We start from the raw sequence: 15,069 nt of genomic DNA on the forward strand, positions 1-15,069 counted from the left end.
GAATGCACAGTCCTAAGCGACTGCAGACTAGAAATTTCTGATCTCTTCGCTCTCCATGGGTATTCATTCCTTTAGCAATTCATTTTAATACTTAATGTGCTTCTTACTGGCACTTGGAACCTGAGAAAAGAGTCTTCTTTTTTTGTTAACTCACTTGGCAAGTACCTCCCTGTGTTTCTATTCTGGCCCAAGCACGCAGGCCTCAGCTTCTTAAAACACACTTTTATTAAGCAGAGGCCAATACTAGTTTCTGGCCTGGACTTTCAGAGATCCTTAACACTCGCTTCTAGATGCAAAATGCAATCTACAGATCCTGACAACTTTAAGGCAGGCTCTTTCTAACACATCTTATATATATATATAAATATATATATAGGGAGAGTCTACTAATCTGAGCTAAACACTTACCTTGATTTTAAAGTTAATTATTTTACATATCTTACTTTTTCTGATTATAGATTAGGACCTTTTCTTTGGATTTTGGAAGAGTTGTAGAACAAAACCAACAGAAACAAACAAAATGGAGACTGTTTTGTATCAGTGTCCTGAATACTTTGAAGTTTCAGAACTCTATTTTGCGGAAGAGGCACATTTGTCTCCAGACAGGGAAAACAAAGCATGGAGGGATTAAAATAACCCCTGACCTTCCAGATGGAACAACTCAGGGTGATTACTTTCCAGTATCTGTTTCTACTCTTCCTTTTTGTCCACACAGATAATGAACTTTGAATCTAAACTTCAAACTTGGTAACAAGTTCAAGACTAATAACAGCTCTCTAAGAAACTTGAGCCTCAGTCAAAAGCCTGGTTAGAAAGCACATGAATGGGAAGGTGCCAAACAACTTCCAGTTGAACACTGCATAACTATAGAACTTCTGGAAAAAAGAACTCAACATACACAAGCCCACAAGACCAAAGAGGCTACAACACCATCTTCTCTTGACTTCTTCCAAAGGACAGCAACAAGTAAGAAGCAAAGACTGAGCCAGAAACGCTCTTTCACAGGATGCAATCACTTGGCTCATGGCACCTTTTCTAACACCACATGCTTAATAACCCTTGTGCAGGCACAGAGCCCCACAACATGGAGATGACCTAGTGGCACAGTTGCAGATGACAAGTTAGAACATACTTCCTTGATTTTCAGAAACAGCAGAAACAAGTGGATGTCTGTTATTCCTAAGGTTTGGTACAAGCCTGTTCAGGTCAAATCAAGAAGAATCCACAGGCTCCAGGGAGCCAACAACCTGATGTGCAGAACCTCTGAGTGTTCTGTTTTGTTTAAATGCTCTTCCTACTGCACTTCCCTCTGAGGCATCCAAATACCGTCACAGACAAAACTGCTGGGTTAAGCACAGCATGTGTTCTGCTCCAGTAACTGGTACATTACCAGCCCCCACCACTCTCAGTAGTGGGTTATCACTTCCAGAAGGGTCTGGAGCAAGAGGAAAGATCCTGGGCAGCTCTTGAAAACAAAACAAAGATTCAGAAGAAAAAGGTAAAATCAGAGCTGTGATAAGAGCAGACTGAGAAAAGGCAGGAACATACACAGAAGGGTTTAACAGGCTTGTCTAAAAGCCATTCCTGCCAGTTCCACATCCTGCTAAAATAGCTTATGAATGTTTCACTATTACCTCTCTGAAGCTGTGCCATTTTCACGCTGCTAGACTATGGAATGAACTCGTCTGTGGGCTTCAACTTCAATCGCTGTTTGTTCACATTGATCTTTTAGAAGAGATGTCCTCAAACACAAACCTCATTTCACTCAAAGTGCAGTTTTCCATATGAAACCCTGCACAAGGATCTATCTACTATAGGCACAAAAAGGCTGAGGAATAGGCTGAGCCAAGTGTTCCACAGCACCAGTGTCACATGTTGCCTTAAAACTATTACTGTATCTCCAAGAGAAGCAACCATCTCTCACATTCCTTGTTCCATTCCTGCAGCACCACTACCTATGGCACAAGCATGTTACAGTTTGACTAATCACAATGGGGAAGCTAACTCAGGATACGATTAAACTGATAGCAAATAATCCAAGACATTTTTCATCCAGGACAGTCTCCCAGAGTGATCACTAAGCTTAGGGAACATCTGGGTCAGCTCAAAGCCAAGGCTTGGGGAAGGACCATATCTCTTGCAGAAGCAGCAGCAGTTACCTAAAGTGACAATGAACCTATAGGCAAGACAGGAGGCAATGTGAATTTTACATCCTCTTCCTGTACCAAGGCCACACTCCAGAACAAGCTGAACAGGAGGATTATTAAAAGACAATCCAAGGCTTTATTTTTTAATGATCTCCACCATTTGTATGAATTAATCCTTACACAATGCACCAAGAACATGACCTAACAAGTTACTTTGTTCTGTAATTCCATTGGAAAAAAGTCCAGTAACTCTTACACAAGCATGTTAGGGAACCATTATATATTTATGAGCGTTGAAGCTCAAGGTTCAGTTCAGTGTGCTGGTCTGTCTGCTGGGCAAACTGGCTTTGAAATTTGAAGTTATATGAAACACGTCCTTCACACTCCATTTATGAGCACTACATACACACACAGGGCAGAATTACTGTGCATCATCTTCCAACAGGAGAAAGATAAGCGGACACAACTACTTTTAAGAATCAAATAGTGGTCCCTGGGATACTTTTTCTATCATTAAGGTAAAAGAAGACAGCTCCTAGCATTTAACAGACAAGAATGTATTAGATATTACTCCAAAGTTTAAATAAGCAGCTACAGTTCGAAGTCTCAGTTACCTCAACTGCTCCTGAATATATGCAATTATCTGCTCTCAAGGTCTCAAACCCCGAGTGCCAACTGTGTGTGCTTGGAGACTGCATTATTCCCAGAGCATTAACGTAAGAACTACAATTGAAAATGCAAGGAGAAACATTTCCACACAAAATGCATTCTATAGACCCAGGAAATCAATCTCTCTTACAACACAACTCGTTTAAAACCCTCTTTTCCTGACCCTAAAATTGTAATTCTTCCAAAATTAGACTCAAGCGTAACTGCCCAAGGGGGTTAACATGTGGCCTGAACAGGCTGGGTTTAATGGTGCTGCCACTTGTGGGTTGCTAAGAGGGAAATACGTTTTTATAAAGACTGGCTGACCAAATGAATATTTTCTCCTCCAGTGCCCAACAAAAGCACAATAAGTTAGAAGGCAGAAGCTCACAGCCCCTCCTGGTTCTGTAACTCACAGGCATGCACACAGGCCTCAATTATTTCCAGTAATATTACAGAATCATAGAATCCCAAACTGCTCTGGGTTGGAAGGGACCTTAAAGCTCCTCCAGCTCCAACCCCTGCCATGGGCAGGGACCCCTTCCACTGGAGCAGCTGCTCCAAGCCCCTGTGTCCAACCTGGCCTTGAGCACTGCCAGGGATGGGGCAGCCACAGCTTCTCTGGGCACCCTGTGCCAGCGCCTCAGCACCCTCCCAGAGAAGAGCTTCTGCCTAAGAGCTCAGCTCAGTCTCCCCTCGGGCAGGTTCAAGCCATTCCCCTTGGCCTGTCCCTACAAGCCCCTGTCCAAAGCCCCTCTCCAGCTTTCTTGTAGTTGTTTTATATCAGTTTGCACTAGTGGTACCTGATGTCTCATTGGCCAGCATCTTAATGTAGGGAAATGTAACAACCCCAACCCTTCCAGTTGCAGAAAGGAAGATGGCAAGACCAGCCAGTGTGTAACACTATCTGCTGCCCAGAGCAGTGTCCTCCAGCAGGACACTGGGGAGCCAGAAAGTGAGCAGGAGCATAAAGGAAGTCCTGCTAGATAATAAAATCATTATCAAGTGCACACACACACAAAGCATCAATACTCTGCCTCTGAACACAAGACACCTTTTTAGGCTTCCCTCATTTTCACAAAGGCTCATGTAACAGCATTAAAGAATGACAACATCCTTTCTATTTCCAGCTCGCTTACATACTAACCTTACAAAAGCAGCATTTAGCTAGTACATGCTGTAAGAGCATAACTGAGCCATAAAGCCATATAATAAAGCTGTAATTCCATCTATTCCACTCAAGTTTAAAACCTAGAGGACTGACCAGCTATAGTTATTCTGACTATAAGACCTACTGCTGCATCTTGAAAGAGATTATTCTGAATTAGTTTGGATCAAGTAGCATGCTTCCTGTATTTCTCTCCTTTTATCCTCATAGGAACACAGTAACTGTTGTCTATTCACATTCAGAAGTGTCAACCTATGCCAAGATTTAGCATTTATTTCAGTTATTCTCATTTCAATCATTTGAGAGGGTAAACCTCAGTTTCACATGAACCCTGAACTCTGACTTACTCCACAATGCTCCATGCTAAAGGTATTATAGACAGTTATGGTACTGCATGTTATAAAGCATTGAAAATATGGAAAGTACCCTTCAGGCAGTTATAAAAGCATCTCATACTAATGAAATGGCTTTGGGAACATGGTGTGTCCTGAAGAGGAAAGAACAAATAGGAGCCTTAACTTGGTACCATCAGTGATTGATAGGTTTACTACAAGAGGTATAGTACATTGCAGATTTAACTGGCTGTACACTTAAGCAGCATCTACAGCAAAGTAAGCATGATTCTACAGCTTTTAAATGCAAGGCAGTACATTAGTTTAGGTGAAGACAAAACCCAAACAAGGGATCAGTTTTTCAAATCATATTAAGGGTGATAAAACACAGTAAGAGCAGATTACCATTAGTCAGATTCTAAATGCTTTACAGTAAAGCAATCAGTCAGTAATCCAGCTTCCATTTAAGCAGTATATTTTTCTACAACTGCTCCCAAGAAACTAAACTCTATTGGTAGTAGCACAGTTCTTACTAACAGAGGTAGTACCAATGCTAAACAAACCTCATTTCCACATACTGCCCATGTAGACACTGAAGAAAGAAAACCTACTCTGAGTAATAGTTTTGCTGCAAAACACACTTCCGTGGGATTATTTACACCAGTGATAAATGCTATGGGGTGTGCACATGTGTACACACCATCCCATTTCAAAAGCATCTGGAACTGTCACACTACACAGCATTTTAACAACTGGCTTAGATTTACCTAAACTCATGCTGCTACCAGACCGAGGGAGTTCTGCATCCCCCACCTGCCCTCAGGCCCATGTTTTCATCACCCCTTCTCTACACATCCACACAGCCTGAATGAAGCTCAGGGACCTGACTTGACCACAGCATAACCCAGCAGAAATCTCCAGGTCCATCTGCTTTCAACAGCAGCACAGACTTGGACCAGTTTCAGTCTTTACATCTAAAAGAGGATGATCAGTGATGCAGGACCTCTGTGCAGCATGCCAAAGCTTCCACTATTTTATTTGGCCAGTACTGTAATTCAGTCTCTTAAGGCTACAGTACCAGGACTTGATATATCCTGTTGCTGGCCTCCAGACTGCACATATTCCAGGTACATACCTCGAAGAACAAAGGTTTAAAGTCCTTTCCACCATTTGTAACAGCAGGGTCTTGTGTTGACTGTATGTAAAGTCCTATAAAGAGACCAGCCATCTTCCAGAGTCCTGGTGTTCCTTTAAGCTACCTGATCACCCCCCACAATACTGGCACAAGTGCACACAGAGCACTGAGAGCCAGATCGGGGTTCAATTCAGCTGGAAACTAATCCAGTCACAACCACAATTTTCAGTGTTTTTCAGCTGGATCAGCTTCTCCAACAACTTGATTGTGCAGCTACAGGAGCACTTGTGCCAGCAAAGTGGGAAGGAGTGCCTCTTTAAGCAGAAATGCTGCCAAACATGTAGCCATGGCCTAAATAGGCGAGTCAGAAGAGAACAGAAAGACGACGGGGGGGAAGGCAGACAGTACAGCTAGCAACACCCAGCTCTTAACTCTTACTTCAGCATTGCCTCCACTAGGAGTTTTATTCTTCATTTGAGTTCTTCCAAAGCATCCTGTTCCAAGAAGCCCATTTGTAGGGTAGGTAGGCCCAAACCTGAATGGGTTTAGGTAGCCCCTTTAAAATTAAAAGCTATGAAGTTTCACAATGCTGATAGAGAGCTGTGATCACCAGCACTGGTGCCGAGAGCCAAGCTGAGCTCCCTTGTACTGCTGGAGTCTGATGGTTTGATCACTGGAACCAGTGTATTGACAACATGAAATACTAACTCCTTTTTCCAACTCAGTTTTAAGCCAGAAAGATTCCAAGAACAGCAAAGCATTAGAGAAGTAACAGAACAATACTGGTCAGCATGAGTGACAAGCTGAAGTGCCCCAGCTAGCAAATCCATGTCAAGAGTGAGCACTGAATAACTTTAGGGAGCTCAACAGCCACTTCCTATTTAGCTGTTTGCTAAATGCTCTTTGTTGTGGGGGACTCTGTGCTTTAGCTGAACACTTTAGTCAATCCACAGCAGCAGTTCCTACAACACAGCAGCCTATTTCTCTCTCTGGATACAGTCAGTCATTCTGCAAACAGCTGAAGACAGCAGAGCTGAAATACAGAAGCAGACTTAGGAATACAGAATAGGGCCATAACCTTCTGACTTTTTACTTACCTACAGCATATTTTAAACTACTCCTTATAACCAAATCCATTACTAGTCCTTGTTCCTTCTAACTGACATTATCTTATGAGAACATAACCACAGCCTTCCAAACCCCAAATTGAGCTCCCTCCCACAACTTATACCTTAGTCTTTCTTCAGCATTATGACTGCAACCTCTCACACCTTTGCTACTTTTCTCTGTTAATTTTTGCTCCCCTCCTACTCCATCAATTCCCATTAAAAAACCACCCATCAGTGGCTTCTACACCACCACCATTTCTCTTCTGTGACTCCTGCCCTTCTTCCCAAATGATGCCAGCAACATTCCTCCCTCTACAAGGCACAGGCCCCTGCTCGTCAGTTGCTGTAAGCCTACAGAACCAGATGTGCCCCTAGGAACAACAGACTGGTAGGACAGAGGTAAGCAACCTTCTGAAGCAGACTCAGCAGCTCTAATCCACTGTTACAGATACCTGTTATTTGACAAAGAGAAAGGTTTCTGGTAAGGCAAGAGATGGTGATCTCCTAATCATGGTAAACTGCTCTTTACAGCAGTGCCCATTCCTGGCTTCAATTTTCCTTACTCTGAGATAACTATTTTTGTGCACTGAAGACAAACTCCCATCACTGAAGCAACAACAGTTCCCATAGCTGCTCTGCAGCTTTGGAGTCTGCCAAAAATAAACACAAAACTACACTCAAAAGATATACCCAGAATCAAGTAGAGAAAGCATTCCTGACTGAGGGAGAGTCAGACCTTGTTTGTGTCTCTGACCACACACACAAGAGGGGGCTGTGGAAAAAACAGGACACTTCATCTCTTCATCATCCACACAAACAGAACCAGACTACACCAATGTTTTAAGCATGAAACAACTCATAGATTATTAATTCAAAGACTATTTGGGCATGAAATAGTTAAACAACTTGTCAAACTCAGGGTTAAAGCTTAGGAGTTAAGTTCCTGGCACCCCTCCTCTGACCCAGACTATCAGACTTTTACATATCTTTGGATTATACTTGAAAGAACATTTAGACAGAAGCTTGACTCTTTTCCTTTTGCCAAGTAATTAAACAAATTTGACTTTATTTGTTCTGAAGTACAAACTCATTCCATTAAGCAAGTGTCTAGCTTCCAGAGACAGTTTAACTCACAAGCCTTAGCTGTTTCCAACTGGAGGTGCCATTAGGCCACATCTTGGAGAACACAAGAGCAGGAGAGTAAAAACAAGTCCCAAACCAACAATTATGTGGTAGGAATAGGCTCCAGCAAGACAAATATAAAATTAAGGGAGAAAAATATCCTTTCCCTTATGCACTGGGCCATTAGATCCCAGAAAGGCAAACTTTGGCCATCAGTTCATATGAAGGACCCTAAGCTAACCCTAACAGCATTTCCATACTTTGTGATCCAAAAGGGCCAGGCCACAGTTTACAACCAAGGATAAATTCCATACATACCAGGAGAAGAGAGGCTAGTTCTCTGCCCCTAACATCCATACTCCTCAATTTAGAGGAGCTTTGCCACAGCAGAACCCCACAGGCAGGTCCCCAGGACAAACCCTCTATCATCACCTTTCCTCAAGCTTTAGTTACAGCTTTCCCCCTTCTTTTGCTTCCACCCTCACTAGATCTAACAGAAAGCATCACATCTATTACAGAGTACTTATAAAGCCAGAAAATTAAGAACCATATGTATCAGAGTTCATGTTTCAGCCATCAAAGCCACCAAGTATTGACTTTGCAATAGACAATCATTCTAGCCTAAGGATCTAAAGAACTTCAGGTTACACATATTATGTGTAGGTTCCACCATTACGTCTGACCTCAGGTGCTCTGGGAGCTGTGTACTAATGTTTGTAGCAAGCTTTTTAGTGTTGCTGCCACTATCACTGTATTTAAAACACTACCCTTCACTGATCTGGTTTATAGGCAATTGGAAAAGCCACTGGGTTTGCATTCTACTGAGTAATGCAATGAAACAGATACAGTTTTCTTGGTTAACACTTTATTAGGTTAGTTGAAGCCAGTTTTCCAGCATCAACACCACACTAAGAGCAGGAGGAAAACAGAAAGTAAAACCTCCCATTTCTTTCAGGTTTGTTTTGTTCCCTTTGTTATTAGTGAAGTTTCAGCTTCCACAACAAAAGTTACTTTAAGTTCAAGCTCTAATGCCATTAAAAACCGCAACAACCCACAGCCTGGGTGCTCCAGCACACACGTGGCACTGTCCTCAGTCCCAGACGTGATGTGAGTCCGTACTCATTAGCTGCAGACCACAGTGGTTAATTAAAGTTTCAGACAGCCAGATTTGCTTTAGTTTTCACCATGGTGCCTGCCACAAGAAAGAAGACACAAGGGCAGGGAGGCAAAAAGGTCCTCAAACTACACTGAGAGCCACCTCTGCTCATCCTGGGGTGTTCTGAAGGAGGACCAGAAGCATGCAGAGCTGCTGCTCCAATTTCTGCAGGAATCACACAAGGCTGTTTCATTCAAGCTAGAAAATACAGCTAATAAAAGGAAAAATGCAACCTGCTTGATACACTATTAACCTGTCCAAGAGCATCACAGGGAGGCATTACAAAGCATAACAAGAACTCAAAGGATTGCATGGAGGCTGCACTTGCACTCTGATTAGGCAGTTGGCTTTCAACCATTTCCAGCATGAATTGTGAGAGCTGAATACACAGGAAGAGAATTACAGCTCAACAAATTCATTACAACCACGTGTAACACCAACCTCGGGACCTCTCCGCAGGATCCAGGCACCCAAATTTTGCCATGTGTTGCATTACATCAAAGGGTCTGCATGTTAAGACTCATCCCAAGTCTGCTATAGCTGACAATGGAGTTAAACTCCTCTTTGCTCACTGGGCCACAAAAATCAGAAGGTGCTTTCTCCATAAAACCAAAATTGGACATTCTTAAGGCTTCTGGAAGCATCCTGACTGCCTGAACAGAGGCTGGTCAGTTCACTGGCAATGGAAGCTCCCCTGAACTCCAGCACTGCACAGTACACTGCTAACCTGTTAGGAAGAATGAGGCTGGCAAGTCATCTCTTGCTACACCAAGTACAATACGAAGGAAGTTAAGGACTGAGTATTTCCTGACTCCTGCACTTCCAGATCCCTGTAAACACCACTTTTACTCTACAAAGAGAAGTTCATAACTATTACATACTTGCCAGTGTATCTATTTTAATGAAGAACTATTTGCACACACCAGCCAGATGACCACGACTTCCTCAGTATTTGTTCTAATTAGGGATTTGGTTTGGTACGTAAGGAAAGGTCACACAATTTCAAGTCTGCCATGGGTAAAAAAATTACCCTGCACTTGAGTAGTTTTGGGTTCAAGCTTTGAAAGAGACTTCCCAAAGAACTGATAATTCCATGTAAAGAATTGCTACAGCTTTCTTGTTTCCAAAAGGCAGCTTATACATGAGTATATATGACAGGAGCCTGTGAAAGTGCATCATTCACCACATGCTGCAGCTACTAAATAAAACCAAGTCACTTGTGTTTATACTGATTGTTCTGGCCTTTGGAGGTTTAATTTGAGCACATGTCTAATGAAGAAATAATGAAAACTGGAGTTACTGCTTTTCTAAATACAGCATTAATCTCACTTGTAACTCAGAGCATCTAAGATACATAAAACTCACTTTTTTATGGAAATTCTGTACATGCCAAGGCCAACTGCTTGCAAAAGAACAAACTTAACTCGTGATCCACAGGCTGTGTGGTGCAAACAGGACTTTATGGCAAGGAAATGATCCTTTTCCCTCAAAAAGGATTGCAGAGGAAATGTCATTCTTTAGCACAGTGCTGGAGCAGCAGAGGGTACAATCCCCCTCCTGATCCCCAATCCAAGGAAAACAAGCACAGTTCTTGCTGTCACAATCAGAGGCAGCCATCTTAGTGTAAGGTGACATTTGTCACTGCCAGCTTGGAGAAGTTTTAGGCAATTCCCAGTATTATTTCAAACACACAACAAACACACACAAATATTCAGCTTTCTTCTTCTCCTGGCTAACAGAAGCTGGGAAGATTGGGAAAATTACTTGATCTTTATCTAGCAGTTAGACCTTCAAAGAGCACAAGCATTAATTAATTCTCCCAACACCTCCCTGTGGAATGCAAGTACCACATTCCCCATTCTGCAGATTAGGAAGAAACACTGCTTGAAAGCTGAGTGACAGGAAAATCTTAACAACTCCAGCAACATATTTCAGGAGCCTGAATTCAGCCCCTCATAAGAAGTGTGCTGAAGAGTACACTCAAACCACAGTTTGATCTGGAATAGAGGTATCTCAATGCACATTAAACGTCTCTTTGCTTCGCTCGATTGCATGCAGGAACAGCAAGGTATTTCAGGAAGGTTGCACTCGCATCTCCCTCCCTGAGTGGTAGAAAGAAGTCAAGAATAAGCAGTAAAAGAAACATTGCTCTTACCTTCTGCTACATCATCATCTACAGCGCCTTTCACCTGAGAAAAACACCACTGAATGTCATTGCCTCCTCCAGCTCCTGGAAAACACAATCACAGCCATGAGACCCCCCAGCAGCACAAAGAGCTCCGCAGTTCCAAGCTGACAGTTTGAGGCAGCGCTGTGCATCCGCCTACTTCCGCAGCAGCACAATCCCCAGCTGCCCCTCCCCACCTTTTCCTTTACAGATACTGTTTTGTCAGGAGCCGTTTGCCAGCGTCCAGCTCGGCTTTAGCGAAGCCCCTGCAAGCAGCAGCAGCAGCAGCAAGAGGAGCCTCCGTCGCCAAAAGCTCGCTGGACTCGGTAGCGTTGCCAGTGCCAACTTTAACTGCGCATTTAAAATGAGAGTGCAGGAAAATCCTGCTTCCCACCAGCTTCTTCCTACTTCAGAAGTCAAACTCTACCAAAAAGCCGTGCGTTTTGGCACATTCCAACCTTCCCTTCGCTATAAACCAAGCGTCCGTGCGATTCCTTCTTCTCCGAAAGCACCAAACGCGACCTCCATACTAAAGGCTAAAGAGAAAAGATTTCACCACGCTTTTAAGAGTGTCTTCGCAGAAGTAACGAAAGCAACTACAGCCTGCAAGCAAAAATCAGCAAATCCGAGCAGCAAAGCAAAGCAGCAACCAGATGTGAACAAGTTCTATACCATAGAACACGGAGCGAAGAGAAAACTTGAGGAACATTACTGCCTGGGCGGAAGGCAGTGATTCATTTGAACCCTGCCACCAAAACACACACCAAAATCACCACCCAGTTCTTTTGCATTTCATGCTGAGCAAATCAGTGCCGGGCTGAGGCCGTACAGGAAGGGACTGAAATGGGCTTTGCCGCTCTCTGCTTTGCTTTTTTTTCTCCTCTAAAGCCACTGTCAAAATGGAACTTTTCCTCCACACAATTCAAGCAGGCTGAGCAACAGATGGCACCGACACATTAATCCAGAGCCCTGCATGGCTTTGGGGATCACAGGGAATGCAGAAGGGACTTCTTCCCTCTTTCACACTAAGTTAAGGGGGGAAAAAAAGGTCAAATCCCAAGGAAATCGGAAGCCCCCAATTAATCTCTCCAGCACGGATCAGGTCTAAGGGGGTCGGGAACTGCTGGAATACATCAGAGCCCAATCTGCATTTTTATGTCCCTTGGCTTCTTCTCTCAAGGATTACAGACATTCAAGCTGCATCACCTGAGAAGGTGAAGGCGAGTGCAAGTATCCAAGCGAGAGATGTCAAGATGCCTTTTGCAGCTGCAGTGGAAGCTTTACCACGCACACCTCTCCCCCAAATCCCATACAAGCTATTTTCCTGCCTCTCTCCACCCTCTCCATTTGTCAGACAGCAGCTGGCACCATGGAAGCGTTTGCAGGGGGCAGCGTTAAGGAAAATCACTGTTCTTTCGATGTAAGGCCAAAATTCTCCTTTTCATACAATTTACTTGAACCAAGTTGGCACTTCCCCCCCCCCCCCGAAACAAAAAGAGGAGGAGGGTGGAGCATGGGCATATGGTGTAGGGGGGAAAGGCAAAGCACAAACCTACCCAAGCCTCCCCTGCTCGCTCCTCCAAGCGCAAAGCGCTGAAAAGACAATTCATTTGCAGAGGAGGGGGATGAATACATTTCCAAGCGAAGAAATGGCAAGGAGAAGTAAGAAGGAAGAGATGCCTTATGCAGACACACTTCCAGCCTAGCGAGAGCACTCCAGGATGCAAAATGGGGAGCAGGCACAGGAAGACAGAACACAGCAAGACCTGTGTTATTTAATTGCATCCTGTGCCCAATTTCAGTCTCGTTTGCAGGCGCTCAGACCCTACAGGAGGGTGCAGCCCCGCTCTGGACACAGGCACGTCTGCACCCCCAGCACGTCTGCACCCCCAGCACCTCTGCACCCCCAGCACCTCTGCACGCCCCTTCCTAACTGCACCTGGGAATAAATGCAGCGAGCACAATACAAACTGGAACAGGCAGAGACCCCCCCCCCGAACCCTCCTGCACACCCAACTTCCACCCGCCCGCTTCGCCCAGCCCAGCCCCTCCACCTTGCTGCTCCCATGCTGGTTTTATCCCCCGCTGGAGCAGGGAAGGAGGCAGCGGTGGGTGGGATGCGAGCTCCATCCACCAGAACGGGGGAAATAAAGGCATCAACCCCAGGCAGGCGCAGGCGGAACGGGGGAAGCGGGGCCGGGAGCCAGCACAGGGGCCGGGCGCCAGCCCAGGCGCTGGCAGCGCGGCTCGGCTCGGCAGGGCAGGCTGCGAGGCGTTCCGGAGAGGCAGACAGAGCCCGTTGTGCCGGGCCGGCGGTACCCGGTGCCCGGTGCCCACCCCCGGCCGCAGGCCGCTGCCGCAGCCGCACCTGAGCCCCCCCGGCCGGGGCCGGTGCACGGCGGGGGCAGCCTCCCCTTACCTGCCATGTTGTGCTCGCGATCGCGGCCGCGGCGGCTCGGGCGGACGCGGCGCTGAGCGGCGGAGCCGCCGGTGCCGAGCGGGGGGCGGCGGCGGGGGGCGGATGGCGGCGGATGGCGGAGGGGGTGCGGCCGGCTCCGCTCCGGGGCTGCCCCCGCTCCGCGCCTCGCTCCGGCCCCCCCCCGAACGATACACTTTCAAAATGGCGCCGGCCGAGCTGGGGGTGACGTCACTCGAGAAGGGCGGGGCGGTGCTCCGCGGAGGGCGGGGCCGAGGGTCCCTCACCGCCCCCCGTAGGGCCGGGTGTCATGGCGGGTGTCATGGCGGCGCCGGGTGGGCCCTGGCCCCGGTGCAGCACCGGGGGCTCATCTCCGGGGGGGGACACCGGACACGGGACACCGGACACGGGACACCGGACACGGGACACCGGACACGGGACACCGGACACTGTCCCGCAGGGTCCCCATCGCCCCCCGGGTGCTCCCCGTCCGCTTCACCGGATCCCCGCCTTGTCGCCGGTGTTGGGTTTTGGTTCTGTCCTTTCCTCCCTCACTTCCTCCTCTGCCATTTCCTCGCCGCGGCCACAGAACCCGTTTGATGCCCGTTTTCCGCCCCCTTGGACGCCTTCCACAACGGCTGCAAACGTCTCTGGTTTCACTGGGAGCCCGAGCGCAGCTCTGCCGCTCTCATTGCTATTCCCTGCATACACCCGGCCCTGCTCTGAGCCATTTTTAGCCTCCGCCACCTCTCACGCTGACAGCGAGATCTACAAAGGAAGGCTTCCAGCAGAGCCCAGCCTGGCTCAGCTCCTGCTGGCTCGGAGGGGATGAAGGCTCCTTTTTAGCTCGCTGGGTCCCAGTGGAAGCCTCAGCTGTGGTTCACGCACAGGACTCGGGTAATTGATGCAGTACAATCTATTTCAGATCTTGTGAAAGTCATCAGTTTCCCTGCACAGATGTTTGTGCAAACGTCTTCTCCTCAGGCTGGGTAGAGCTCGTTAATCCAGATTTCAGTGCGACATTCATGAGCTCATCCTGCAAACCCAGCGCGGCCACAACCTCACCATGTGCCCTGGAACAAGTCTCCCAAGTCATCACCTGCACCGACTGCATTTGCAGCTCAACACACCAAAGAGGCGAAGGAGCACTGGGTTCTAGTCACACACAGCCTGAACCATGGGACTGCAGGACTTGAACACCTCCACACACACACAAACAGGCACCAGCAATCCCCAGGCTGAAAACTGCTGTGGACAAATGCAGGTTCACCTCTACACCTGCAAACAGAATCAATCTCGGAAACAACAACAATGGTTGTAAAAGGACTTGGCATAGAAAGGGCATTCTGGGGCAACTCACCGAAGTTTGGGAATCTCTGGAACCAAGTGCTTTGCTTAGTCCATTTTGTGAGCAGTCCAAAGATCTGAAACCAGGCACAGCACAAGTTGGGAAGCACAACCAAGACCTGATCTTCTGGGATCACATCAGCACTAACACCCAGTTCCATGGTTCCCAGAGGTCAAGAGCGAATTCACTCAGTTCTACATGTTTGTGGCCATGTTTACGCAGCCCCAGATTGGGAAGGAAAGCTGCATTCCTCATTTGTCAGGATTCCTTAAAAACATCCTTTTCAACCCCAACAGAATTGGCCTGCAACCATGTAAAGTC

General features: G+C 46.4%; 1 protein-coding gene across 2 annotated transcripts in view; it reads right to left on the minus strand.

Moving 5' to 3' along the window:
* Window positions 1-13,572, minus strand: part of PPP2R2A (protein phosphatase 2 regulatory subunit Balpha) — a 36,143-nt gene extending 22,571 nt beyond the window's left edge. Inside the window, exons 1-2 of one of the 2 annotated variants that reach the window (XM_034070464.1) lie at window positions 13,404-13,572; window positions 10,973-11,047 (exon numbers count right to left, since the gene is read on the minus strand). In XM_034070464.1, the coding sequence (XP_033926355.1) occupies window positions 10,973-11,047; window positions 13,404-13,410 (82 nt within the window). In that variant the 5' untranslated portion in view covers window positions 13,411-13,572. Of the gene's footprint in view, window positions 1-10,972; window positions 11,048-11,656; window positions 11,720-13,403 lie in introns of those variants that run through there. The other variant, XM_005142609.3, reaches the window with a different exon arrangement.
* Window positions 13,573-15,069: the final 1,497 nt, after the last annotated feature.

The sequence above is a fragment of the Melopsittacus undulatus genome, chromosome 18 (assembly GCF_012275295.1).
Source record: "Melopsittacus undulatus isolate bMelUnd1 chromosome 18, bMelUnd1.mat.Z, whole genome shotgun sequence".
Lineage (NCBI taxonomy): Eukaryota > Metazoa > Chordata > Aves > Psittaciformes > Psittaculidae > Melopsittacus > Melopsittacus undulatus.